Raw genomic sequence first — 26,925 nt, 5'->3', positions numbered from 1 at the left:
GTTAGTCAACACCTTCTGCCCTACCCCCTCTGAGGGACTGTGGGCCAAAGCACTCCATAGACAACTCTCCCAGGGAATGAGGATGCCTTTGAACACCCCTCCCCCACCCCCCCAACCCTTTCCCAGTCCTCAGGAAGCACAGAAGGGTCCCAGGCCTGTAGGGATTCATCCTGCTCTTTAAATCTAGGGAACAGCATGGATTCCAAGGCCAGAAGGCGGGCTGTGTATCCCCAGCAGCATTTCTTGAGGAGCTTGTTGAGGTCTCACATCTCTGCAGGGTCCTCAGGCTGAATCTATTGATAGTTCATTGCTACACCGCCAGCTCTCTTCCCCACATGTGCTCCAAGGGCAGGCTCGGTTACTATGGAAATATTTTACTTCTAAAAACAGACACAGCTCTGGGCTTGGGAAATGTTTCCCTGGACAAACTAATAAGTTAAAAAGTTAAGAGGGATGGCCTTCAGGGTCCCAGCTCTAAGGGGAAGAGGTATTGGGAGGCGGTGATGGTAGAGAGGGGAACTCAGTATTCCAAGCTCTGTTCTCTAACAGGTTCAGGCTCTGTTTTCTCTCAGTGTAGATCAGAAAGACATCTGTCCGGGAGGGATGCTTTGCACTAGCTCGCCTAGGGCCCAGGAATTGGGAACCAAGAAGGGACTGAGCTTGGGAGTGTTAGAAGAGGCGTTGATTGCCTCAGGAGTCACCTCCTTCTGAGTCTTCACAAGCGTTTGACTTAACAGAGCTCTAAGAAGCGTTGGGAAGGCAAGAGGGGAGTGTATCTCGCGTAAGTGAAGTCATTCTTTGGCCGTGAGCTCAGGTGAGGAGAAGCGTCCAGGTGGCAGCGTAGGGGCGGAGCGGCTCAAAACCCCGCCTTGTTGTGAACCCCGGAACCTCCTCCTCCTCCGCTTGCTAGGCATCTTCATGCCCCTCCCTCCCCAACGCCGGAGCGCCAGGCTGCCGGGCCCTGCCCGGCGCGGGTGCGGCCCCTTTAAGGGTGGGTGGGGGCGGGGCGCCCGGCGGTGTTGTCAGTGTCAGCTCTGCGCACGCAAACCCGCCTGGAGCCGGTGCCGGCCCGCGAACCCCGGCCCCTCTGCAGCCCAGTCCCCGCCCGGGACCGGCGGGCTCGCGACGTGGGAGGAGCCCCGAGCCGGCCGGACGCTGACTCGGCTGCGACTGCTGGACCCTGCCGGGAGCTGGACCCCGGCCACCGAGCGCCCCCGAGGACCCTCCCTGCCACCTCCTCCGTGCTCCGTGGCACCTGCTAGTCCCGGGAGCTCGGCGCACGAGAGCTCCCCCTCCGCCCGAGCCCGCGCGCGCCCGGCCCCGGGGGAGCCCGCCCCCGCCCCGCGGCGCTGCTGGGCCATGCTCCCCCGGGGCAGCGCCTGAGCCCAAGCCGGGACCTGGACCGAGCCCGCACGGAGCATGGATCCCGGCTGGGGGCAGCAGGACGTGGGCTGGGCGGCCCTACTGATCCTCTTCGCCGCCTCACTGCTCACGGTGTTCGGCTGGCTGCTCCAGTACGGCCGGGGCTTGTGGCTGGCGCGGGCCCGCGGGGGCCGGGGACCCACCTTAGCGGCGGAGCCCGCGGGTTCCCCGAGGGAGCTGGGCGTGTGGCGCTCGCTGCTGCGCCTGCGGGCGGCTCGGGCCGGCACCGCCGAGGAGCCAGGCGTTCGGGGCCTTCTGGCGTCGCTCTTCGCCTTCAAGTCTTTCCGGGAGAACTGGCAGCGGGCTTGGGTGCGAGCGCTGAACGAGCAGGCCTGCAGGGACGGGGTGAGTTGGACAGGGCCCCTAGGCGGGCCCTGCAGCCTTTCCACTCCGGGGCGGGGGAGGGAAGGAAGGGGCCAGGATGCGGGTGGAGATCGGCTGGGAAGCTCCAAGCTCACTCTTCCCCTCGCGGATCAGAGAAAAAGGGTGCAGTGGAGGCTGAGGGTTGAAGAAATCCAGTTCCGTCCCCCACATCTATTTTTTGTGGGCAGACCCTTGCACAAGTTACTGTTCTCATAGCAACGCTAATCTCTGTGCCTGAGGGCACTTCCGCCTGGCTCGCTGGTCCTGTAGGTGGGAGGGCAGACAGGTGCACCTGCCAGAGGAATTTGCCTGGTCCTCATGCTACCACACCCCGTTAAGATCTCACGCCCTGAATCCCCACCGTGGTTAGGCAGATTTCCAAAGAGCCTGAACTACCCCCTGCCCACCAGTGGTTTCACTGCCACAGCCAAACACATCCCTCTGGTCCTTGCTGGCTGGGAAGCATGTCTGTTGGAGGCACGGTGGAGAACAGCTTGATGGTCTGTATGCCATGCCCTTCACAAGCAGCTGGAGCTGTCCCTCCAGGGTCAATCACAGAGCAGCCCGGGGACTTCTTCCTGCTACCCTGTGGGCATCTAACCTCCCAGGAAGTCCTGATCCTGAGACCTAGGTGGGGTGGGAGCTCCCCTCCCCCCACCCCCCAACTTCCACAGGACCCCCTTCTCTCCCCTGGCCCAGTGATCTCTTCAGGTCCTCACAGTCCATTCACACAACCCTCATGTGGAGGGTTCCATTTTCAGCCATGACCAGTTGGGAAGCTTTACCCTGGGAGCTCCCAAAATGCCTGAGAAACAGAAGTGACCACAGGAAGTTGCACTGTTCCCTCCACCCAGCTGACTAGCCAATTTATAACTTCAACTAACTAGCTCTCCCTGCACCTTGTCCCTGGGTCACAAGCAGCTCCCTGGGACAGCTGACTCAGCCAGACAGGGGGTGGGGAGATGAGGTTCCAGGCATCAACCTCCACTTCCTTTGGACTGGTCTTGGAACCGCAGTAGAGAAGTGAACTTCATCCAGGTTGTAAGGCAAATGGGCCCCATGGGTCTGTGTCCTCCAGCTCAAGGCCCATGGAGAGTTGCCAGTCCCATCTGTGCCCCCTTCTTGCCACCCAGCTTGCCAGAGGACCCTGCTGTAGGTTGATTCTACTGCTGAGGATGAATCAGGAAGCAGTTGTTTTGAGACCTGAGCTAGCAGCTTTCTATCTCCTAACACCACCCAGCTGTCTGCCTTGAAGAATTGGATGGATCCTTGCCCTGAGCCCTCTGAGCTTGCTTTTCTTCCCAATGCCTCTGGTAAAGTTTCCCAAGGCGTTGCTCAGCCGGGTCCTCACCTGCAAGAGCATAGTTAGCATCCTATTCTTGAGTCTCCACATCCTGTTTATCTGGAAGAAGGCTTAGCCTCATTTTTCTAGTTTTCATCTTGCAGGAAGTGGCCTCGATCCTTAGCCCTAACCCTCTCTGCCAAACTATTATGTATAGGAGGAAAGTAATGTCTTGATTTTTTTTTTTTTGAGGGGGAGTACGTACACCTTTTTTGAGGGTTGGGAAGGGTTGAAGAGAAGGTCAGGAGAAGAGACTCTGGCATCCCAGGAGGAACCCAGGGTCTTTAGCTCAAGATGATTCAGTCTCTGAGGTGTTCTGGCTCGCAGCAGCTCCCAGCAGCTCCCAGTAGCCACAGGTCCCTGGAGAGGGGGCTGTGATGGAAGCACCTCCTGCCCTAAAACGTGGAGCCAAGGAGGGACCAGAAGCCAGCCTCTGCAGCGGAGGCATCCGCAGTGCCAGGGCCCAGCCAGCAGCCGAGCCGGCCAGCCTGGTGGGGGCAGCTCCGGGGACCTGATCTTGTGCTTGCATCACTCCCTCAGAGCTCCATCCAAATCACCTTTGAGGAGGTGCCCCAACTACCACCCAGAGCCAGCATCAGCCATGTGACCTGCATTGACCAATCGGAACGCACCATGGTAAGGGATTGCTGGGCACTGTCTTCTGTGGGATGACCGGGAGGCTGGTCTCTAGGGTATCCTTTAGTTAGGGGGTCTCCAATGCCAGGAGGTCTGAGGTGCCCACTCAAGTTAGGTGTAAAACATGCATGCATGTATATAAATTTGCATTTCTCTGGGGCAAGGAATCTTTGGCTCTGATCTGATTTGTTTAGGGTTCGTAACCCCCAAAAGGAGAAGTCCCGAGGAAGACAGAGGTGGGCAGAGGTGTGCTGAATCTCTGTAGGGCAAGCTGAAGCAGGTGAGCACCCTTACCATGCACCTGACCTCACCTCGCCTATCTCAGGTGCTGCATTGCCAGCTGTCTGCTGAGGAGATGCGGTTCCCGGTCTCCGTGACCCAGCAATCCCCCGCTGCCGTCTCCATGGAGACCTACCACGTCACTCTGACACTGCCACCAACACAGGTGGAGGGGGATGTGGGCAACCAAGTTGGACAGGGGGTGGGTGTGGCTGGCCCAGCATTTTCTTCTTTGCCTCCTCCCTGGGATGGTACTGGAGAAGGGAATGTCCCAAGGGAATCAGGAGTTCTGGGAGGAATGGGGTGCTTCAGCCCAGGGCTTGTGTCCTTGTCCCCCAGCTGGAAGTCAACCTGAAGGAGATCCCTGAGGAAGGGCTGCTGGTGTCCTGGGCCTTCCCCGACCGCCCAGATCTCAGTCTGACGGTGCTTCCTAAGCTGCAGGCCAAGGAGGTAAGGAACAGGGCTGGCGACGAGGCAGGCCAGGGCGGCAGAGCCAGGGGCTCCACCATTTTTTTTTTTTTTTTTTTTTTTTTTTTTTTGGTTCTCCTGCTCCATGTAGAGAGATGAGGAGGAGGTCGAGCTCTCCGTGATTGAAGAACTCATCAAGGATGCCATAGTCAGCACCCAGCCAGCCATGATGGTCAACCTCAGGGCCTGCTCGGCCCCAGCAGGCCTGGTGAGTAAGCACCCAAAGTCATAGGTTTTGCATGCACCTGCCTCCTCAGGGAACCCTGTCAAGATTCCTTCTCCTGCTCCTAGGTGCCCAGTGAGAAGCCACCCACGATGCCCCAGACCCAGCCAGTCATTCCCAGACCTACCCGGTTATTGCTGCGGCAGCTTCGAGCAGCTCACCTGGGAAGTGAGCTGGGAGGTGAGCGTGTGCGGGCCATGGCCTGTGGCTGCCTCCATCCCTGTCCCTCTATCTGGGATACTGCCCCTAATTTGCAGCAGCTTCTTATCTTGACTCTGAGATCTTCTAACTGCTGGTTCCTTCCAGGCTCCGAAGAACTGTGCTGTGTAGCTGAGCTCGACAGCCCCATGCAACAGAAGTGGACCAAGCCCGTGAGGGCTGGCCCTGAGGTGGAATGGACAGAGGACTTGGCACTGTAAGGAGTGATCTTTCCCCCAGTCCCCTGCTTCCATGGGTGACTGAGGATCGGACCCTTCTAGCATAGCCCTGACATGAATCAGCAGCAGCTCTTGATGGGAGTCCCCTTTTACATGTTAGGTTTTTGGCCCGGATCCCTGGGATCTGGACACGGCCAAGATACAGCTCCCACACATAGACTGACCCTAGGCTTGAGGCAGAAATGGAGGTACAAAATGGTGGTATGAGTGCTCCCATCGAGATTGACCACAATCTGCCAAGGGAGCACTTAGGTGGAAAAGATCTCTTCCCTGAAGGGAATAGGGATTCCAGCAGGCTACAGGGAGGAGGTGGCAATCAAACTGCACCTGAGATAAAGCTGGTTTCACCAGCGTGGGAGGTTATTCTTGGTAGAAGGAGGGTTGGGCAAATGAAAGAGCATAATTTGAGGCTGGCCAGACAGGGCAGAGCAGGGCCTGGAAGTATGTGAATGCCCAGCTAAGGAGTGTGGCCTCCCAACCTGGCTCTACCGTTTTCTAGAAGACAAAGGGCTAGGAGTGGGAAGGACAGACAGGATATCCGTGTTTCTCTGCCCTTGGCCTGGGATGCACTCTGGGGTGGGTTCAGGTTGCTCATCGTCCCCATGTCCTTCTGGCCCTCAGGGATCTGGGACCACAGAGCCGGGAACTGAGCCTCAAAGTGCTGAGGAACAGCAGTCATGGAGATGGTGCGTGACAGGGCTGGGGGGACAGGAAGGGTAAGCTGGGTGGCTGTCAAATGGGGCCACAGCTCACAGCGCTTCTTTCTCCAGCTGAGCTCCTGGGCCAGGCCACACTGCCTGTGGGCTCCCCATCCAGACCACTGTCTCGAAGACAGGTGTGTCCACTCACGCCAGGACCAGGGAGAATCCTGGGCCCGACAGCCACCATAGCAGCAGAGGTGAGATGTGCAGCCAGGGTCGGGCAGTGGGGTACAGATGGGAGGGCAGGACGCAGGGTGGGATGGGCAGTCTCTGAGGCCCTGGCCTCTTTGCATTCCACCCCTTGGCAGCTTCAGTATGAAGAGGGCTCCCCCCGAAACCTGGGCACACCCACCCTCTCCACTCCCCGTCCCAGCATCACACCCACCAAGAAGATCGAGCTGGACCGCACCATCATGCCTGATGGCACCATCGTCACCACCGTCACCACCGTCCAGTCACGGCCCCGTGTTGATGGCAAACTAGGTAAAGGCGGGGAGCCAGAGAGCCCAGCTCTAGGCAGTGGTTCTTGGTTGCAGGCCCCGTGTCCTGGGCGGGCCAGGGAAAGGGGGAAGAAAGGCCTTTTTCCTGGCAATCCTCTCTGATCCTGCCACACCTTAACTTGGGACCCAAGTCTCGCAATCATTCCCATATAGCACTCCATTTCCCCAACAGCTCTCCTCAGCCTTAAATGTCTACATTTAGTAGCTCCTCCTGCAAGACTCTTGTACTTCCCCTCTGCTTGTGTGGGTCTCTGTCCTTTTCCGCCTCCAGCCCTCCCTCTGTGTTCACTCTTCCTGCACCCTGTGGGATCCTCCACTCCACCTCTCCCATCCTCAGTGGTCTCCATCACCTAGGTTCCATGGCATTGCCCCTACCTCCCAAGAGCCCCTCCACCACCCCTGTGTACTCTAAATTTCCATAGCAATTTCCCCATACCTGCCAGCAGACCCTTTTTCACTTTCCCGTTGGTTCCTAGGGGGTCTTTTTTTTTTCTATGGGGTCTTTTGGTCCCCATGATTAATCCTGTGATTCATCATCTCTTCATCATCTTGCCCTCTGAGTCAACCAAAGTCTGCATCTCAACAAAGGTGGGAGTGGGGGGTTGCTGCTCAGAAGCACAGCCCAGCTCACTGACCCTCCCCCACCCACCAGACTCCCCCTCCCGCTCCCCGTCCAAGGTGGAGGTGACTGAGAAGACGACCACTGTGCTAAGTGAGCCCGGCGGCCCTGGCAGTACCTCTCCCAGCAGCAGCCGTGAGTTGGGGAATAGGCATGTGTGTGAATGTGGTGATGCTGGGGCCCCAAGGGCCAGCCCCTTTTTGGGTAGAGTGGGAAGGAGCCAGGGGAAAATGGGGCTATCTGTCCCCTGCACCCGCAGCAGGGGAGAGCCACCTTTCCAACGGCTTAGACCCAGTGGCAGAGACGGCAATTCGTCAGCTGACTGAGCCCAGTGGGCGGGCAGCCAAGAAGACGCCCACCAAGCGCAGCACTCTTATCATCTCGGGGGTTTCCAAGGTAACGGGACTCATGGGGAGAGGAGCTGGAAGAGAGAACAAGCCCTCATGGGTCACTCCTGCCCATTCACACTTGTTCCTCCTGCCAGGTGCCCATTGCCCAGGATGAGCTGGCACTGTCCCTGGGCTATGCGGCCTCACTGGAAGCCTCCATGCAGGATGACCCAGCAGGGACCAGTGGTGGTCCCTCCTCCTCTCCCTCTGACCCACCAGCCATTTCTCCAGGAGCCCTAGATGCCCTCTCCAGTCCCACAAGCATCCAGGAAGCAGATGAGACCACGCGCTCGGACATTTCTGAGAGACCATCTGTGGACGATGTCGAGTCAGAAACAGGGTCTACTGGAGCCCTGGAGACACGCAGCCTCAAGGACCACAAAGGTGGGAAGACTGGCAGGATGCTCACCCCCCCACTTTTTTTTTTTTTAAGATTTGTTTATTTTTATCACAAAGTCAGATATACAGAGAGGAGGAGAGACAGAGAGGAAGATCTTCCGTCCGATGATTCACTCCCCAAGTGAGCCGCAACGGCCAGTGCTGTGCCGATCCGAAGCCAGGAACCAGGAACCTCTTCTGGGTCTCCCACACGGGTGCAGGGTCCCAAAGCTTTGGGCTGTCCTCGACTGCTTTCCCAGGCCGCAAGCAGGGAACTGGATGGGAAGTGGAGCTGCCGGGATTAGAACTGGCACCCACATGGGGTCCTGGGGCGTTCAAGGCGAGGACTTTAGCCACTAGGCCACGCCGCTGGGCCCACCCCCCACTTTTTTTTAATTTTAATTTTAATTTTTTCTGGAGTAGAAGGGGAGATGGCCACAACCTGCTTTGCTTTTCTGCCCAGGGTTATGACCTGAGTGCTACTAGATACCTGGAGTCATGGCAGCCTCAGACGACCTTGTGTTCCGCTTCCTGGCTGGTCCCCAACCAGCTTTAGCCCCACTATGGTAGAGAAGGGAGCTTAGGGCTTTGGTGTCTGGCCTGGAGCTGGGACTGGGGTCACAGGAAAGCCCAACAAGTCACCTCCCTTTAGTGCCATCAGTGTTTCTTCCCAGGTCTAAGCTCCTGTCTTCCTTTCTCCTCCGCCTTCTCATTTCTTCCCTTCCACTCTCTATTCCATCCCAAATCCCATAAGTCCTACTCCAGGCCAACCCCAGAATAGCTCCTCCAGAGGTGACACAGGCTGCGAACACCTCTGGCACTTCAATTTCAAAGAATGACTGAAGGGCTGGCCCCCTAATGTCCTCATATTTCTATACCACTGAGCCTGTTAGTTACAGATGCACCTGCACCCCCTTCTGAGATCATGAGACCCCCTGAGCCCACTGCCTGCTGTGTAAGCATCTCATTCCATTGGTCGTGAGTTGACCTCCTAGAAGTTCCCAGAGGTACCGCTTCCTGGTCACCTTCTTGGCTTTGGGTAAACAAATGTCAACCCACTTCCACTTTTGCACCTTACAGGCTGTGGGGTGCATCCTCTGCCTAGTCTCTCTGGTGCACCTCCATTTCTTCCTCTGGATGGATAACGCACATGCTCGTTTCTCCTTCTTTTGGCCAGGAGCTCTGAGCGTTAGGCCCAAGGATTGATCCTGTTTCCACATCATCTGTCCCTCCATCCTCCTTCCTTTCCCAGTGACCCCATCCCACCCCCATCCCGTCTCTGCCTCAGCTTCCCCTCTCTCCCTCCCCTCACAGTGAGTTTCCTGCGCAGTGGCACGAAGCTTATCTTCCGCCGGAAGCCTCGACAGAAGGAAGCTGGTCTGAGCCAATCCCACGATGACCTCTCCAACACGACGGCCACTCCCAGTGTGCGCAAGAAGGCTGGCAGCTTTTCTCGCCGCCTTATCAAGCGTTTCTCCTTCAAGTCCAAACCCAAGGCCAATGGCAACCCCAGCCCCCAACTCTGAGGACCCTCTCCACCTGCTGAGCTAGGAAGGAGTGAGAGTTCTCTCAGCCCATTCCCCTCATCCTCCTGCTGTCCCCCTTCCTGGAGTCCCAGTGCCGGGGTCAGGAAGGTCCTTGGGGTTCCAGGAAGCCCTGTCTACCCTGGGCCGTGGGGCCAGTTGGAAGGGTCCCTGTAGTGGGAAGCATGTGAGAAGTGGGCACCCGTTGTCAAGGACACGGGCGGGGGAGTTGGTGGCTGGGAGCAGGAGTGGTCTCTGTCCTGGCACACATGACATTGCTCAGGTGCACTGACCTTGGTGACACTGGGCCCTGAGCACAGTCCCAGGGTGCTCCCCCCCACTTCCCTTATTTATTCTTTTTTATTTATATGTGTGGTCTAGGACCTTCAGTAAACAGGTGACAAAGGGCATCTCCTAGGTGGCCCTTCTCTTCTGTCCCAAGAGGGTAGGCAAGTCCCCTCAGGATGGGGCCCTGCGCCTCCCTCAGGTCCCCACTCTGACCAGCACCAATGTCTGCCCCTGAGGACATGGGCAGCTCATAGGAAGCCGGGCCAGTGCCCGGGATGGGGGGGGCAGGTACTCCCCACTACCCTCCTCCCCTCTGCTCCTCGTCCCTCCCTCCCCTTTCTTACCGTTTTTTGTACTTGATGCCTTCTCCATGAGCAGTGGCTTGGTTAGAAGGAGGGAGTCAGGAGCCTGATGAGAAACCTTCCCCCCGGGGAGATGGCCGAGTGCTTTATTTAAAGGTGGATGGTGGGAGTGAGGGCAACACTGCACCTCTGCGTGTCGGGAGATAATGATAATGTCCATTGCTGTGTGATGGCTTGGAGTTTAACTTATTAAATTAAAGTCAATCTGGAGTTTATAAACTAGACAACTGGTTCTCCTTTGGAAGGCGCATAGGCAGTGAGGTGATGATGAGAGCAAGGGGCCTCAAAGATGAGACAGGGCAGATGACACAGTGGTTCTGCTGAGGAGCTCCCACAGAAAAGAAGGAAGATGTAGACAGACAGGCTCCTGAAGTTGAAGCTAAAAATTTCAATGTCTACCATCATCTTCATGTTCCTTCTCAAACAGACTGCTTGATAGTAGAGCTGCACAGCTCCAGTCCTACCCCACATGTACACAGCCAAGTTTTGTAACCTCTGAGTGCCTGTGTCCGACTATAAAGTGGGGATGGTGACAGCAGTAGCTGTCCTTCCGCTACAATGGGAGGTGGCAATCAGGTGCTCAGGACTGCATGCTCAGGGCTGCGGACAAGTTCATGCTGGCTGGAAGAGAGGTGGGTGAGGAAGAAGAAGCCTTCTAAGTGTCTTGTCAAAAAAAGCTTTTCTTAAGAAGTGATAGATAGTGGCAAACTGTGTCCCGATGACTTGTACCCTGGGAACTTGAACTGATGGGCTGTAAGGAGTCCAGAGCACACGCCTAAGAGGCAGGGAACCCAAGTCGGCCACAAATAGGGCGTGGGGGACCTCAGGACAGTTCTCCTTTCTCGACCTTAACTTCCTCATGTCTTGAGAATAAGGGTGGCTTGGGTAAGCACTCAGTGGCATTCTGTGACTCACCTCCCTAACAGGGCATATACCTCAGGGTAGAAAGCAAGGATTTGTTATATTCCCCAAGCTTCAGTCCACGTTAATCGCAGACTATGGGATCATTTGGAAAGAGTGGCAGGATATTCTGGCTAATGTATATGTTCAACGTTGGGTCATGAAAAGTCAGTGCTTTTTCAGACTTTCCTCCAACCTAATAAATGCTGCAGCTCCCAGTAGCTCATAAAGCAGCAGTTTGGTTATCTGTATCAGAGCATAGCCACATACACTGAAGTTGTAATGTCATGAGAAAGTTTGGTTGATGAGGGGCTCAGTGTTCAGATTTCCACTGTACCTGGGAACTGAGCAGATTGTAACCAGAGATTGTATTGGTCCAGCGATGGGGGCTCAGGGTTCAAAGCAATCACATAGAGTAAAGAACTTGATATTTCAAAAATGCAGATTTTTAAATGAATGTAAAATTTAGGGGCTGGTGTTGTGGTGTAGTTAGTTAAATTGCTACCTGAGATGCCTACCTCCCGTATGGATGCCAGTTCCTGACTGCTTCTTTTCTGATCCAATTCCCTGTTAATATGTCTGAGATGGTCCAGGTGGCTGTGCCTTTGCCACCCACATAAAACCTGCATGGAGTTCCAGGCTCCTGGCTTCATCCTGGGCCAGCTCTAGTTGTTGTGGCAATTTCAGGAATCAATGAGCTTAAGGAAAATGAATCTCTCTACCTTTCAAATAACCTTTTTTGTTAAGATTTGTTTTATTTTTATTGGAAAGTCAGAGATACAGAGAGGAAGAGAGACAGAGAAAGATCTTCCAACCAATAATTCATTCCCCAAGCGGCCACAATGCCAACAGCTGAGCCGATCTAAAGCCAGGAGCCCAGAGCCTCTTCTGGATCTCCCATGTGGGTGCAGGGTCCCAAGGCTTTGGGCCATCCCCGACTGCTTTCCCAGGCCACAAGCAGGGAGCTGGATGGAAAAGAAGCGGGGCTGCCGGGATTAGCACAGGCACACATATGGGATCCTGGTGCATTCAAGGCAAGGACTTTAGTTGCTAGGCTACTGCACCTGGCCCACCTTTTATTTATTTTTAATTGGAAAGGCAGATATACAGAGAGAACGAGATAAAGAGAGAAAAAATCTTCCATCTACTGGTTCACTTCCCAAGTGGCTGCAACAGCCAGAGCTGAGCTGATCTGGAGCCAGGAGCCAGAGGCTTCTTCCAGATCTCTACGCAGGTGCAGGGCCCCAAGGGTTTGGGTCATCCTCGACTGCTTTCCCACAAGCAGGAAGCTAGATGGGAAGAAGGGCCCATATGGAATCCTGGCACATGCAAGTTGAGGACTTTAGCCACTAGGCTAGTGCACCAGGCCAAACTTTCTCTTTTTTTAAAAAAAGCACTTATTTATTTTCATTGGAAAGGCACATTTATAGAGACAGGGAGAGATAGAAAGATCTTTGATCTGCTGGTTCACTCTTCAAATGGCCACAAGAACTGGAGCTGAGCCAATTCAAAGCCAGGAGCCAGGAGCTTCTTCCAGGTCACCCGTGTGCATTCAGGGTTCCAAGGCCTTGGGACATCCACTGCTTTCTCAGGCCACAAGCAGGGAGCTGGATGGCAAGTAGAGCAGCCTTGAGATGAACTATTGCCCAGCTGGGATCCTTGCGTGTGTAAGGTGAGGATTTAGCCACTGAGCCATGGCGACAGCCCCAAATAATATTTCTTAAAAAGCAAAGGAAATATGAAACATGATTTCATCAACTTGGCCCATCTCACGCTTTCAGAAGGAATAGCTTTTTTTTTTTTTTATAGCATCCGCTTTTTTTTTTTATAGCATCCTCTTTTTTTTTTTTTTAGATTTATTTTATTTTTTATTACAAAGTCAGATATACTGAGAGGAGGAGAGATAGAGAGGAAGTGGAGCTGCCGGGATTAGAACCAGCGGCCATATGGGATCAAGGCGAGGACCTTAGCCACTAGGCCACGCCGCCAAGCCCAGGAATAGCTTTTAAATAGAATAAATTATCTTGTAAGTTTTTATGGCAGTTTTTTTTTTTAGATCTTCCATTTGCTGGTTCACTCCCCACGTAGCCGCAACACTTGGAGCTGAGCCAGTCCAGAGCCAGGAGCTTCTTCTGGGTCTTCCATGCAAGTGCAGGGTCCCAAGGCTATGGGCCATCCACTACTGCTTTTCCAGGCCATAAGCAGGGAGCTGGACTGGAAAGTGGAGTGGCTAGAACACCAACCAGCACCCAGGTAGGATCCCAGCAGATGCAAGGCAAGGGTTTAGCCACTAGGCTATAACACCAGGCCCAAGGGGCCAGTTTTATATAGCAGGTTGAGCTGCGGACTATGACATCAGCATTTGTATTGGCAGCAGTTTGAGTCCTTGGCTGTGTCACTTACTATCCAGCTCCCTGCCACTGTGCTTGGGAAAGCTGCAGAAGACTGGCTCTGTATTTGGGTCATAAAACCCCCGTGGGAGGCCTGGAAGAAGCTCCTAGCTCCTCACCTGGCCCAACTCTGACTGGTGCAGCTATTGGGGAAGTGACGTAGTGGGTGGAAGATCTCAACCTTTTCCCCATTTGGTAACTCAGTTTTTTACATATACCAATGAATTAAAACCCAGGCGTTTCATATAGGATGTGGGCATCGCAACTGGCAGCTTAACTGCTGTACCAAGAGCCTGCCCTTTTGTGGCAGCTTTTATAGAACAATCTCAAAGTATATTGGGATTATCCAGCCAAAATTTTGGATTGCTTTCAAAAGCAACAGTTTGAGATGGAAGGAAATGACACTAGGAAGGAAGACACTCTTAATTTTGGACACATGTATGCATCCCCGAGTGATCCTGAAATTTTTGCTGTCACCTTTGAGTTTACACAGCTTTGTGACTGCACTTTCTCTTCATGGAACTGCTAAAATAAAACTAAGCCATTTCTGGTATAAATGAAAAGCTAATTCTGAATTAAAATGAGATTGGCTTTTAATATGACATACTATCTATAGACTTCATAAAAGTAAATTTTGGAATTATATTTTTAAATCCTATTTAAAAATGGGGACCAACCTCTATTTCACTGTTGTTGAAAACAAAAATAACTCACTCACAAATATGGCCTTACTGTCTAATGGCATCTTTAAATTCATTTTATTTATACTGATGACTTCTACGTCTTTCTGGGTTTGTATAAGTTACACAGGTAAGTAAACCTGAAAATAATCAGGTTGGAAGATATAGAAAATGATAATGGAGAAAAATACTAACAAGTAACTTAAGTATGTAACCTGTGTAACATACATGTCTTGAATCCTTATTGTTTCAACCCCGGGCTGAAGAGGGGAGTTACAAAGAAACACAGACGGTCCCTGCTTCCCTCACTGAATGATCCAGTGCCGCGGAACCCGGCAAATATAATGCAATGAGATAGTCACACTGAGAAATAAGGGGCAGGACCTCAAGGCGCACGGTGTTGAAAACCGGTGCGTAAACTCTGCCCTCAGAAGAATAAACAGAAGTCAAACATGGGAGTGAGGGGAAGATTATTCCAGGCAAAGAGAGCTGGGACAAGACACGACATGTAAAAAGCAAACTTGGGGCAGCAGAGCGGAGAGCGAAATCGAGAGGGCCTCAACCTGTAGCTGGAGGAGGAGGCAAAGCTCAGATGCCGAAGGTTCCTCAAGATCAGCTCTTGCTGGTTGTCACGCTCACGTGGAGTGCTCCGTGGAGCAAAGCCAGAAGGGACCGGGAAGCTGACGACGAATAGAAGGGAGATGAACTTCGGTGTTAACGAGCAGCAGAACTGCTGCGGCGGGTGAGGGGAGCAATCAGCAGTCAGGCTCGAACCTACAGCGCGCCTCTGTAGGGTCGGGCCAGAGCCGAGGCGGACCTCCGGGCGCCCGCGCCGAGCCCTGCGCATGCCCGCTGGGCCCCGCACGCCGAGTCTGCGCAGACGGGGTGACTCGGGCCCGGAGGCGCCAACCCCGCGCGAGTCGCCGGGACCCCCGCAGGCCGCGCGGCCTCTCCCCGGTGCGGCCGCCCCTCCGAGCGCCGGGACGCCGAGCGCCACGCCCGGATCCCGCCCCTTCCGCGTCTCGCAGGCTCCCGTTTTCCCTCAGACGAGGCGGCCATTGGTTTTCAGTCCCATGTGGGAGCGGCGATTGGCCACCGCCGCCCGTCGCTCAGAGCAGTCTCTCGGGGGGATGTAGGGAGGCGGGCCGGAGAGACCCGGAGCCGGCGGGCGGGAGCCGGGGTTCGAGGCTCGGCCGAGTCGGCCGGTGGGACGTGCGATCCACGGCGGCCGCGGGAGCCTCTTCCAGAGCCGTCTCGGCGAGGCCCCTTCTTGCAGCTCGACCACGCTCATCTCTGTGTGGCCCTCACCCGGATTCGAACCTCGCTGCTGCCCCCGTCGCGGGGCTTCTCGGCGAGACCCGGTCAGTGCCACACTTTGATTAGAGGGAAGGGTTCCGGGAAGGCTTCAGGGCTGCGGGTGAGAGGTTTTGGCCTCCGGAACGGCCTCCTTCCCCCAGTCCCAATTGCTCCTGTCTGCGAGGTTTGCCTGCCCCGGGGAGGTTTCTCTGGAGTTTTCTCTCGTCGGTCGCTTTGTTTTGGTTGCAGACTTGGCTCTGGTTGAAGGAGTTGAAGGAGGGTCAGCAGTTCCTGCTTTGGTCCTTCCCCAGCCTCCGAAGCAAGGCTTCTCCTAGCTATCACGTGTTGAGTTCTTGGGATGTACTAGGCTGAGTCTTGTATCAGCCATTGTGCAGTTCTTTAATTGGGTGAGGTATCAGCAATTCCCTAGCTGCCTGGGAACCTGAGGCTTAAGGTGATAGAGTTTGTAACTATTGCCTTGTGAGCCGATTTGCTGCATCTGACCCTGCCCCTTGCACTAGTGCTTCGCTTTCCCTTTAAAGAAGCCGGTTCAGAGAAGCTGTACCTGTCTGAAGTAACATCATTAGTGGCAAGAGCTCCGAGGTGGTGTTTGCTGGCAGGGCGGATGGGATACAACACAAAGCTTGGCTTTTCAGGGGGTGACAACTTAATGGGGAGCATGGTCGGGATGTTATGTGTCTGTCTAGTGGAGGGAATTGGACAGGAGGCCTAAGAAACGCCAATGTGGATGGAACATAGAGCCAGACTCCCTAGCTTTTTGTTGTCTCTCGCTTCCTAGCTTTGTGACCTAAGCTATCTGGGCCATTTCCTCGTTGATGAAGTGGGATGATAATAGTAGCTTCCACGGTGGAGTGTTGATGTGAATGAGGTTTTATAGACATGGTTGGAAATAGGTAATTAATAGGTAGAGCAGATTCGCTGACATGATGACTTGGACCCAGGTGCTGGGCAGTCGGTTCAGACCTCTGAATGCTGGTTGTTCCATCTCCATTGCTCACCCACAGATGGCACAATGATGACACACAGGTACCAAGTGATGCTATATGAAGGAAGCAGGTTGTGGGCCTATCTACAGGCTGAATCCAATAGGAAGTTCACTTTGGAGTGAGCATTACGTGACCTTGCTAAGCCACCAATGTGTGACCTTGGGCATGTCAGCCTATCCGGTCCTTGCCTATATATGAAGTTAAAAAATAGTGCCTACTTTGTGGGGCATTGTTGGTAATTAAATGACAAAGCAAATGAAATGCTTAATATAGTGCTTGACAAATATTAGATGTGAAGTTAGAATCCAGTGTTTCAGGGACAGGTGATATAGCAGGCTAAGCCACCACTTGGGCTATCTACCTCCCGTATATTGGTGTGCTGGTTTGAGTCCTGGCTATCGCACTTTTTTTTTTCTTTGAGGAGAGAGAGAGAGAGGAGGATCTTTCATCTGTTGATTCACTCCCCAAGTGACTGCAGCAGTCTGAGCTGAGCCAATCTAAAGCCAGGAGCCCAGAGCCTCTTCTGCGTCTCCCACGTGGGGGCAGGGTCCCAAGGCTTTGGGCCGTTCTCAACTGCTTTCCCAGGCCACAAACAGGGAGCTGGATGGGAAGTGGAGCTGCCGGCATTAGAACTGGTGTCCATATGGGATCCCGACATTTTCAAGGTGAGGCCTCTAGCCTCTAGGCCATGGCTACCATGCTGGGCCCTGGGCACTTTTAATCCAGCTTCCTGGTGATATAGCTTGGGGAGGTAGCAGATGGTGGCTTGAGTGCTTGGGTCTTTCCCTGGTACCCATGTGGAGCCCCAGAAAGGCTCCTGACTCCTGGCTTTGGCTCCCATTGTTGCAGTCACTTGCGAAGTGAACCAGCAGGTGGAGGATCTTTCTCTCTGTCCCTTCTTCTGTCCGTAAATCTGTCTCTCCAGTTAAAAAAAAAAGAGGTGCTGTGTCTTTGCCACCCATGTAGGTGACCCAGAAGGAATTCTGGGCTCCTTGCTTCAGCCTGGTCCAGCTGTGGCTGTTGTGTTTGGGAACTGAACCAGTAGGTAGAAGCTCTCTTTTTCTCTTTCTCTCTGTTGCTCTGGATCTTAAGTAGGTGAAAATAAATAAATAAATTGTAAAAAATTACACTAACCCCATCTTGCAGATAAGAATGTTCAGAAGTTATAAGTTAAGTTTTTGGCCAAGGTCACACAGCTAGTAGGTGGTGGATAGTAGAGTCTAGAATTGAATTCTGATCCATCTCCAAAGTGATGTCTTTGAACCTGAGTGTTGTTCTGTCTCCCGTAGAAGTAATTCCTTCCTGGAAATGTCAAAGTGTTTAGCTTAGTGCCTAGCGTATGTTGGGTAGTGTTAGCTTTTGTTTTCTTTTCCCAAGTACACCAGATAGTTTCCAGGAAGTTGAAGACCTGCTATTCTGCCTTTGCTGGGAAAACACCTGCTGCTTCTAGACAGGCCACCTGCAGCTCCTTGTCCAGCAGCACTCGGCTTGAAACGACTTCTTCCTCTCGCTCCACAAGGAAGGCCATGCCACCTCCTGGGAAAGTTCCCCGGAAGGAGAACTTGGGGCTCCAGTGCGAGTGGGGCTCCTGCTCCTTTGTGTGCTCCTCCATGGAGGAATTCTGCGAGCACGTCACTCAGCACCTGCAACAGCACCTGCATGGTTCCCGGGAGGAGGAAGAGGAGGATGACCCACTCGGTAAGGGAGCCGGATACAGGAAGGGAGAGAGTTAAAAGGAAGGTGGGAATCAGACTTTGTTTTCTCTGGAGGAAGAGGAGAGCCTGGGAGAATAGTGGCTTATTTCCCTAATTGTGCTTTTTTTTGTTTGTTTGTTTTGTTCATGAAAATGTTGTAAGCTTATATCTAGAAAATTCAGTTTATGGGGCTAACGCAGTTGATCAACAAGCTAATCTTCCACCTGCAAGTGCCAGGATTGCATATGATCTCTGGTTCGTGTCCTGGCTACTCCACTTCCCATCCAGCTCTCTGCTTGTGGACTGGGAAAGGAGTGAAAGATGGCTCAAAGCCTTGGGACCCTGTACCCACGTAGGAGACCTGGAAGAGGCTCCTGGCTCCTAGCTTTGGATTGGTTCAGTTCCAGTGGTTGTGATCACTTAGGGAGTGAATCAGTGGATGGAAGATCTTTCTCTCTGTCTCTCCTTCTCTTTGTAAAATCTGCCTTTTGTATAAGAAGTGAATCCAGCAGGAAGCTGGATGGGAAGTGGAGCAGCTGGGACACAAACTGGCACCCACATGGGATGCTGGAGCATACAGACAGATTAGCCAGTTGAGACATCATGCCAGCCCCCTCCTCTATTTTTAAATCAATTTATTTTTTTAATTCCTCAGTCAGATATATACAGAGAGAGTGAGAAACAGAGAAATATCTTCCATCCGATGATTCACTCCCCAAGTGACCACAATGGCTGGTGCTGCACCGATATGAAGCTGGGAGCCTGGATCTTCTTCTGGGTCGCCCATGCAGGTGCAGGATCCCAAGGCTTTAGGCTGTCCTTGACTGCTTTCCCAGGCCACAGGCAGAAAGCTGGATGGGAAGTGGGGCTACCAGGATTAGAACCGGCACACATATGGGATCCTGGCGTATTCAAGGTGAGGACTTTAGCTGCTAGGCCATGGCGCCGGGCCCAAGCCCCCCTCTCTCTTTAATGTGAGAAGCAAGCAGAGCCCCCAGCTGCTGGATTGCTCCCCAGACACCTGCAGCAGCCCCAGGCTGGAGGCTGAAGCCAAGAGCCAGGAACTCCATTTCAGCTTCCTTCTTGGGGGGTAGGCACCCAGTTAGTTCAGCCATCACTCCAGCCTCCCAGGGTCTACATTTGTGGGGAGTGGAGTCAGAAGACATGACTAATGTCTTAGGCATGACTAAATGCCTGTCCCTTATTCTCATTCATTCTCTCTGTCTCTCCTGAGGCTTATTTATTTAGTTAGTTTAGAGGCTTATTTATTTTATTTGAAAGGCAAGGATAATAGAGAATGGGAAAAACAGAGAGATCTTCCACTGTTTCACTCCCCCAGATGGCCATAGCAGCTAGGTCGTGGTCAGGCTAAAGGCAGAAACTCCATTCAGGTCTTCTGTATGGGTGGCAGGGCACGAGTGCTTGGGTCATCTTCCCAAGCTGGATCAGAAGAAACAGCTGGGATTCCAACCAGCATCATGTTGGATGCCAGTGTTGCAGACGACAGCTTAACACACTGTGCCACCATTCTTGTTCCTCATATATTCTCTTGTAGCATGGTGGTAACACAAGTTAAGTTGCCATTTTAACACCCACATCCTATAACAGAGTGCCAGTTCAAGGCAGATTGCCCAGTCTAACTCCCTGCTAATGGGCCTGGGAAGACAGTAGAGAACACTTAGGTGTTTGGTAGCCTGTCACCTCTTGGGGAGACCTTAATGGAGTTCTGGACTCCTGGACCAGCCCCAGCCCCTGTGGAATACAAGGAGTAAACCAGCAGATGGAAGATCTTCCTCCTGGCACCCCTGTCACTTTAAATAAACAAATTTGGTAAGTTGTTTATGGTCTATCAAATCAATTTCACTACCCACTACTGGATCACAACACAATTTGGAAAATTTTTTCCAATTTACTTTAGTTGAAAGCCATTGTTATGGGGATGGAGGGAGGCACAGATCTTCCATCCACTGGCTCTTTCCCTTAATTGCTGCAATGGCCAGGGCTGAGCTGGAACAGAGCCAGGAGCTTTTCCCAGGTCTCCCACATTGGTGCGGGGGTCTCTGTACTTGGGCCATCCTCTGCTGCTTTCCCAGCCGCATTAGCAAGGAGCTGGATCTGAAGGAGAGCAGCTGGGACTTGAACTGGCACCCATATGGGATTCCAGCATTGTAAGTGGTGGCTTAACCTCCACTGTCATAGTGCCAGCCCCTGGAAAACTGTTCTACAGAAGGTATGAAAACAGCTCGCCTTCTCCTAACCCACAATTCTGTTATTTTTATAAATAGTAAAGAAATTAGAAAGTGGTCTTATTTTCTAGAATATCCATAGACAAAATTCTATAAAGCATTGAAAATAGGTTGTTGAGGACCAGTGCTGTGGCCTAGTAGGATAAGTGATTGCCTGCAGTGTCAGCATCCCATTTGGGTACCAGTTCAAGTACCAGTTGTTCCACTTCTCATCCGGCTCCCTGCTAATGCACCTGGGAAAGCAGTGGAAGATGGCCCAAGTACTTGGGTCCCTGCACCCACGTGGGAGACCTGGAAGAAGCTCCTGGCACCTGGCTTCAGCTAGGCCCAGCCCTGGCTGTTGCAGTCATTTGGGGAGTGAAGCAACAGATAGAAAACTTCTCTTCCTCTCCGCATATATGTAACTCTGCCTTTTAAGTAAATGAAAAAACCCTTTAAAAAAAAAAGGTAGTGTGTGCTTAGAGGTGCTAGAGAGATTGGGAATGCATTGGTCTCATTGTTGGGGCCTTCCTGGAGAAAGCAGCTCTTGAGCAGAAATGAGGGAGAGGTGGACTTGTGGTTAAACAGGAAGTAGGAGTTGGAGGGGGTGTCTGAAGTTGGGAGATTTCATCTTCCTCAGGGAGCAGTGGCACTGCAAGCCATCCAGGCTGAGCCTGCCAGCCACACCAGCTATCTCGGTGTGGGCCTTGAACATCTGCTTCCCTCTGCCAATACCACACTGCCCCATCACATATTTGAGAGATGCATCCTTCAGAGTTCAGTGTGAGGACAGTTGGCAAGAGCCCCTGCCTACATCAGATGGCCTCTACCTTGAGGTGCCTCAGGCCCCTACCCACACAGCACTTAGCACCAGTTGCAGTTTTCTGTTGACGGATATGGTGATTGGGTTAATGATGCTCTTTCTCCCTGACTGGAAGCCGGGTGAGGGTGGGGACTGGCACCCATTCACACTGACCACACCTTGGTGACTTGTGCCCAGGAGATGGTGAGCAAGCCCTGGTAGCCGCCACAGGAGGCACCTGATGGTTTAATTAGCTGGGCCTCATTCTCTGCCAAGCACTGCCGATCCTGGGAAGGTGTCAGCCGTTTTTTTCTGAACTCACTGCAGGGGAAGAATTCTCCTGCCTATGGCAGGAGTGTGGCTTTTGCTCTCTGGACAGCTCTGCCGACCTCATCCGTCATGTCTACTTCCACTGCTACCACACCAAGCTCAAGCAGTGGGGGCTGCAGGCCTTGCAGAGCCAGGCGGACCTCAGCCCCTGTGTGCTGGACTTCCAGAGCCGCAACATCATCCCTGACATCCCCGACCACTTCCTGTGCCTGTGGGAGTACTGTGAGGTCAGTGGGCTGGGGTCCCTACTTGCTGGGCTGCTTCTCTTGCCAGCATTCCTGCTGGTCTCTCCTAGTTCTGTACAGCTCCCTTGCTCAAACTTTGCCCTCCCTACCCAGTGAATTTGGGAGACAGCCAGGGAGCGTGTTTCGGGCACATAGTGGTAAGGGTCCCTCCAGCACCTCAGTTCTCACCTCAAGTTGCCCCTGGCACAGAGCACCTTCGACAACCCCGAGTGGTTCTATCGGCACGTGGAAGCGCACAGCCTGTGCTATGAATACAAAGCAGTTGGCAAGGACAACCATGTGGTGCTGTGTGGCTGGAAAGGTAGGGTCTCTGTTTAACTTCTGGGTTCTGGAAGGAACCCAGGGGTGGGCTAAGGGGCAGCTGAGGAGGCGACACAGCGTAGCTGTCAGCTGGGGAGTTGGTGATTGGCACCTAGCCGGGCCTTCCTTCCTAGGCTGTTCCTGCACCTTCAAGGACCGCTGTAAGCTTCGAGAGCACCTCCGCAGCCACACCCAGGAGAAGGTGGTGGCCTGCCCCACCTGCGGGGGCATGTTTGCCAACAACACCAAGTTCTTGGATCACATCCGCCGCCAGACCTCTCTGGATCGTAAGCAGTCAGAGAGCAGGGATGGGAACAGGTTGTCCTGCTTGGGGGGTGGGGTAGGGAGCATGTTTCCAGGGGAAGTAGCCCCTGAAGACATCTGCAACTTGATTCCCTCTCGCTTCTGGGCTCAGACACTCCCCCAGCCTTTGTGCTGGTGCGCTCATGGACGCTGGCCCCCGGTACTTGCTGTGTGCCCTGTTACTTATCTCAGGGAATCCTCACAACAGCCCCATGAGGTAGGCGTCTTGTCCCCCTTTTTGCAGATGAGGAAACTGAGGCTCAGAGAGGTTAAGTCACTTACCTGAGATCACCCAGCTAGTAAGTGGGGGGAATCAGGTTCTTGTTCCAAGTCCCATGCTTTTTCCATGCTGCTACGGCCATCCACAGTCCCCTGTGCACCCCTTCTCTCCCGGGGAGGATCCCTTCTCCTGGGGTGGTTCCCTCTCGTGCCTGGCCCTCTGCTGTCCACAGACCCCCTCAGCTCCCCCTTTCTTTCACCTGCCCCACCCCCAGAGCAGCGCTTCCAGTGCTCTCACTGCTCCAAGAGGTTTGCCACGGAGCGGCTGCTGCGGGACCACATGCGCAACCATGGTGAGTGACCCTTGCCCCTGGCCTCTGCGTCCACCCTGCGAGGTATGGCAGATCTTCCCATCACAGCCTCCTCTCTGCTCCTCCCAGTCAATCACTACAAGTGCCCCCTGTGTGACATGACGTGCCCGCTGCCTTCCTCCCTCCGCAATCACATGCGCTTCCGCCACAGTGAGGACCGGCCCTTTAAATGTGACTGTTGTGACTACAGGTGAGGGGAGTCCAGGGCCCCAGGAAGCAAGAGTTGGTGTCCTAGGGTCCCCCATGTGCTCCAGCCCCTCCTGCTCTCTCCCGGCAGCTGCAAGAACCTCATTGACCTCCGGAAGCACCTGGAAACCCACAGCAAGGAGCCAGCCTACAGGTGTGACTTTGAGAGCTGCACCTTCAGTGCCCGATCCCTCTGCTCTGTGAAGTCCCATTACCGCAAAGTGCATGAGGTGAGTGGCGTGGGGCTGGGGTCAGGGGAAAGGGGAGAGGGGCTAGTAGAAGTGTGGGGGAGCCGTGGGTGAAGAGTGGCTTCGCTTACCCACTTTTCCCTCTGTGACAGGGGGACTCGGAACCAAGGTACAGATGTCATGTGTGCGACAAGTGCTTCACGCGGGGCAACAGCCTCACTGTGCACCTTCGGCAGAAGCATCAGTTCAAGTGGCCCTCAGGGCACCCCCGTTTCCGGTAGGTCTAAGCCCTCCCTACAGGTTAACGCATGTTTGTTTTTAATAAGATGTATTTATTTTTATTGGAAAGACAGATTTACAGAGACAGAAAGATCTGTCCTCTAGTTCACTCCCTGAGTGGCTGCAATGGTTGGAGCTGAGCTAGACCAAAGCCAATCAGGAGCCAGGAGCTTCCTCCTGGGTTTCCCACATGGGTGCAGGGTCCCAAGGCTTAGAGCCATCTTTGAATGCTTTCCCAGGCTGCAAGCAAGGAGCTGGATGGGAAGAGGAGCAGCTGGGACTTGAACCAGCACCCATTTGGGATCCCAAAACTTGGAAGGCGAGGATTTAGCCACTGATCCATTGCGCTGGGCCTCCCTGCTTTTTTATTTTTAACCGAAGTTAAAACTTTTGAGCCCGGCATAGTGGCCTAGCGGCTAAAGTCCTCACCTTGAATGTGCCGGGATCCCATATGGTCGCCGGTTCTAATCTCGGCAGCTCCACTTCCCATCCAGCTCCCTGCTTGTGGCCTGGGAAGGCAGTTGAGGACGGCCCAGAGCCTTGGGTTCCTGCCCCCACGTGGGAGACCTGGAAGAGGTTCCTGGCTTCTGGCTTCGGATTGGCTCAGCACCGACTATTGTGGTCACTTGGGGAGTGAATCATTGGATGGAAGATCTTCCTCTCTGTATCTCCTCCTCTCTCTGTATCTCTGACTTTGCAATAAAAATAAATAAATCTTTAAAAATAAATAAATAACTCTTTAAAAAAAATTTTTGAATTTGTTGATGCATGAATGTCTGTCATCTCCATTTGGCTGTGAGAACCCCCAGAGAATATCAGTGGGGCAAAGATTATTCTTGTGAGTTTTCAATCTAGGGTATAGCTGAAACCAAATAAATGGTTTTGAAAGTCCCACAGGGCCCGGTGCAATGGCGTAGCGGCTAAAGTCCTCGCCTTGAATGCCCCGGGATCCCATATGGGCGCCGGTTCTTATCCCGGCAGCTCCACTTCCCATCCAGCTCCCTGCTTGTGGCCTGGGAAAGCAGTCGAGGATGGCCCAAAGCTTTGGGACCCTGCACCCGTGTGGGAGACCTGGAAGAGGTTCCTGGTTCCCGGCTTCGGATCGGCACAGCACTGGCCGTTGCGGTTACTTGGGGAGTGAATCACTGGACAGAAGATCTTCCTCATTGTCTCTCCTCTCTGTATATCTGACTTTGTAATAAAAATAAGTAAATCTTTTAAAAAAAAAAGAAAGTCTCACAGCGAGGACTAGAGTTAGAACCTGGACCATCGGCTTCTCATGAGCCCTCATACACTCCTGCCCTTGCTCACAATGCATCAGTCTCTGTGTGTGAGTGTGTGTGTTTCTGTGTGTTGTTACGACAGTTTTCCTTTCTCATAGTCATTTTTTCACTCTTTTTCTGCATAGATTCCCAAGATTTCTTGCACAGCCTATTCCTTACCTTATGTCTGTCTACGAGCCAGTAAACATCCCTGCCCACATTTATTACCTTTCTGCTCCTTCTTCCCAGGTACAAGGAGCACGAAGATGGCTACATGCGGCTGCAGCTGGTTCGCTATGAGAGCGTGGAGCTGACACAGCAGCTGCTGCAGCAGCCGCAAGAAGGAGCAGACCTGGTGGGCTCAGCCCTAAATGAGAGCAGCCTGCAGGGCCTCGTTCTAGAAACAGTGCCAGGGGAGCCGGGCTCCAAGGACGAGGACGAGGTGGGCAGGGCCGGTGAGGGGACAGTGCCCTTAGACCCTCAGGACAGCACCAGCCCTGCCATGCACCTGGTGAATCAGACCAAGTCCCAGGACCAGCGAGAGATTGTCTACTACATGCTGGCTGAAGCCCCCGGGGAGCCGCCACCAGCTCCAGAGCTTCCCTCTGAAGGTGTCATGGAAAAGCTTCAAGACATGGCTGACAAGCCAGAGGACCTCACAGCGTGAATGCTGCGGAGTGTGACGGTGTCCATCCTGGGCCCTGGAGCTGCGGTAGGGCAGGCCCCCCTGGTGGGCAGCTCTTGCTGATGGATACCTTTAGGAGTGGTGCTGAGAGGAGGGTGCTGTCCCCCACCTCCAGCCCCACCCCGGGCTGGCATCAACCTTTGAACTCTAAGTGCTTCCCTTTGGCAATAGACTACATTTTGTGGGAGATCCTGAGTTACCTGGGTTCTTTGAAGGGATCCTGGGTGTGTATGTCCTCACATAGGGAGCTCTAATCATGTTTAACTGTCTCCTTAGCCGTGCTAGACCACAATTAAACCCATTCTCACATCCAGTTCCCTGCCACATCCCTACAAGGACTTCTCGTGGCCACCAGCCAGGGCATTAAGAACCAAGCATGCAGTTCTCTCCCGACCATCTTCCTGCAACACCACACACTGTTATGGTCATCCTCAGGGCGCACTGGGAGGCACTGGAAGTGTGTACAGTTGTTTATAATAAACACTTGAATTTGTAAATCATTTATTTTTCTTAAATATTTATTTTTACTAGAAAGAAAGATTTACAGAGAGAACAAGAGACAGAAAGATGTTCCATCCACTGGTTCATTCCCCAAATGGCCGCAACAGCTGGAGCTGAATTGATCTGAAACCGTTAGCCAGGAAATTCTTCCTGGTCTCCCATGTGGATACAGGGACCCCAAAGCTTTGGGCCATCCTCTACCTGCTTTCCCAGCCATAAACAGGAGCTGGATGGGAGATGGAGCATCTGGGGCACAAGCTGGCACCCGTACGGAATGCCGGTGATTGTAGCTGGAGGATTAGCTATAAGCCATCATGCCAGCTCCTAGGTGATTTGTTTCTTATGAGCAGTGGAAGTTGGCTGCGCAGCGAGGAGATACATCTTCCCAGAAGTTGCTGAGTAATCACACTTGTTCCCCTGGTTCTGAGATGCAGCTTGTTACTCTCCGGTCTATCCTTGTTGCAGCCCCTTAGAGGGAAATGTCTGTCCCTTCTCAGAACCCGTGCCATAGAGGTCCAGGCATTAGCCGGGAGTGGGCAGCACATCTGTGGGACAGATGAAAGTGGGGCTTCTGCAGACAGACATCAGCTGACCGTGGCCACACCCTAGGCCTGATTGGAACCCAGTGCCTGTAGGGGCGTGTTCTTTATCCTGGGCTATGCAAGGTCAGGAGCTTGGGACATCAGGAGGCTCCCCCCAGGAACAGCAGGCACTGCAGGGGCCCAGGAACCCTGAATATTGAACATGCATGTTCTCATAGATAGGGTTTCTTTTACTTTGTCAAAGAGGCCAAAACTCCTAAAACAAGGACTTTTTTTTTAATGATGATCTATATTTTATTTTTATTGGAAGGCAGATTTACAGGGAGAAGGAGAGACAGATCTTTTTTTTTATCTACTGGTTTACTCCCCAAATAGCCACAAGGACTGCAGCTAAGCTGATCCAAAGCCAGCACTATCCTCCAGGTTTCCCATGCAGGTGCAGGGTCCTAAGGCTTAAGATCATCCTCCACTACTTTCCCAGGCCACAAGCAGGGAGCAGGATGGCAAGTGGAGCAGCTGGGGTACTAACTGGTGCCCCATTCCAGCACTTGTGAGGGAAGGATTAACCAATTGAGTCATTGTATGGGGCA

At 53.3% G+C, this 26,925-nt stretch overlaps 2 protein-coding genes across 6 annotated transcripts; both read left to right on the top strand.

Moving 5' to 3' along the window:
* Positions 1 to 1,013: 1,013 nt before the first annotated feature.
* C2CD2L (C2CD2 like) lies at positions 1,014 to 10,149 on the top strand. Of its 2 annotated transcripts, none has more exons than XM_004585156.3 (14): positions 1,014 to 1,767; positions 3,668 to 3,763; positions 4,089 to 4,208; positions 4,382 to 4,492; positions 4,602 to 4,718; positions 4,802 to 4,913; positions 5,040 to 5,148; positions 5,792 to 5,856; positions 5,941 to 6,068; positions 6,180 to 6,354; positions 7,024 to 7,125; positions 7,253 to 7,386; positions 7,475 to 7,763; positions 9,072 to 10,149. In XM_004585156.3, the coding sequence occupies exons 1-14, from the start codon at positions 1,420 to 1,422 to the stop codon at positions 9,281 to 9,283; spliced, it is 2,118 nt and encodes a 705-aa protein (XP_004585213.2). In that variant the 5' UTR covers positions 1,014 to 1,419; the 3' UTR covers positions 9,284 to 10,149. The 2 variants fall into 2 exon arrangements, with proteins under 2 accessions (XP_004585213.2, XP_004585214.2); XM_004585157.3 differs by having other exon boundaries at positions 7,250 to 7,386.
* Positions 10,150 to 14,932: 4,783 nt separating this feature from the next.
* Positions 14,933 to 25,769, top strand: HINFP (histone H4 transcription factor). Of its 4 annotated transcripts, none has more exons than XM_058663777.1 (10): positions 14,933 to 15,261; positions 17,727 to 17,901; positions 21,252 to 21,481; positions 21,689 to 21,800; positions 21,934 to 22,086; positions 22,597 to 22,674; positions 22,762 to 22,882; positions 22,970 to 23,108; positions 23,219 to 23,343; positions 24,857 to 25,769. In XM_058663777.1, exons 2-10 carry the CDS (start codon positions 17,730 to 17,732, stop codon positions 25,272 to 25,274), a joined length of 1,548 nt encoding a protein of 515 aa, XP_058519760.1. In that variant the 5' UTR covers positions 14,933 to 15,261; positions 17,727 to 17,729; the 3' UTR covers positions 25,275 to 25,769. The 4 variants fall into 4 exon arrangements, with proteins under 4 accessions (XP_058519760.1, XP_058519759.1, XP_058519763.1 ...); XM_058663776.1 differs by having other exon boundaries at positions 14,940 to 15,261; positions 17,723 to 17,901; XM_058663780.1 differs by lacking the exons at positions 14,933 to 15,261; positions 17,727 to 17,901; positions 21,252 to 21,481; positions 21,689 to 21,800 and adding an exon at positions 22,347 to 22,401 and having other exon boundaries at positions 22,007 to 22,086.
* Positions 25,770 to 26,925: the final 1,156 nt, after the last annotated feature.

Source organism: Ochotona princeps, chromosome 4, assembly GCF_030435755.1.
Source record: "Ochotona princeps isolate mOchPri1 chromosome 4, mOchPri1.hap1, whole genome shotgun sequence".
Taxonomy (NCBI): domain Eukaryota; kingdom Metazoa; phylum Chordata; class Mammalia; order Lagomorpha; family Ochotonidae; genus Ochotona; species Ochotona princeps.
The sequence above is the reverse complement of the archived record's forward strand: the minus strand, read 5'-3'. Positions and strand labels throughout refer to the sequence as shown.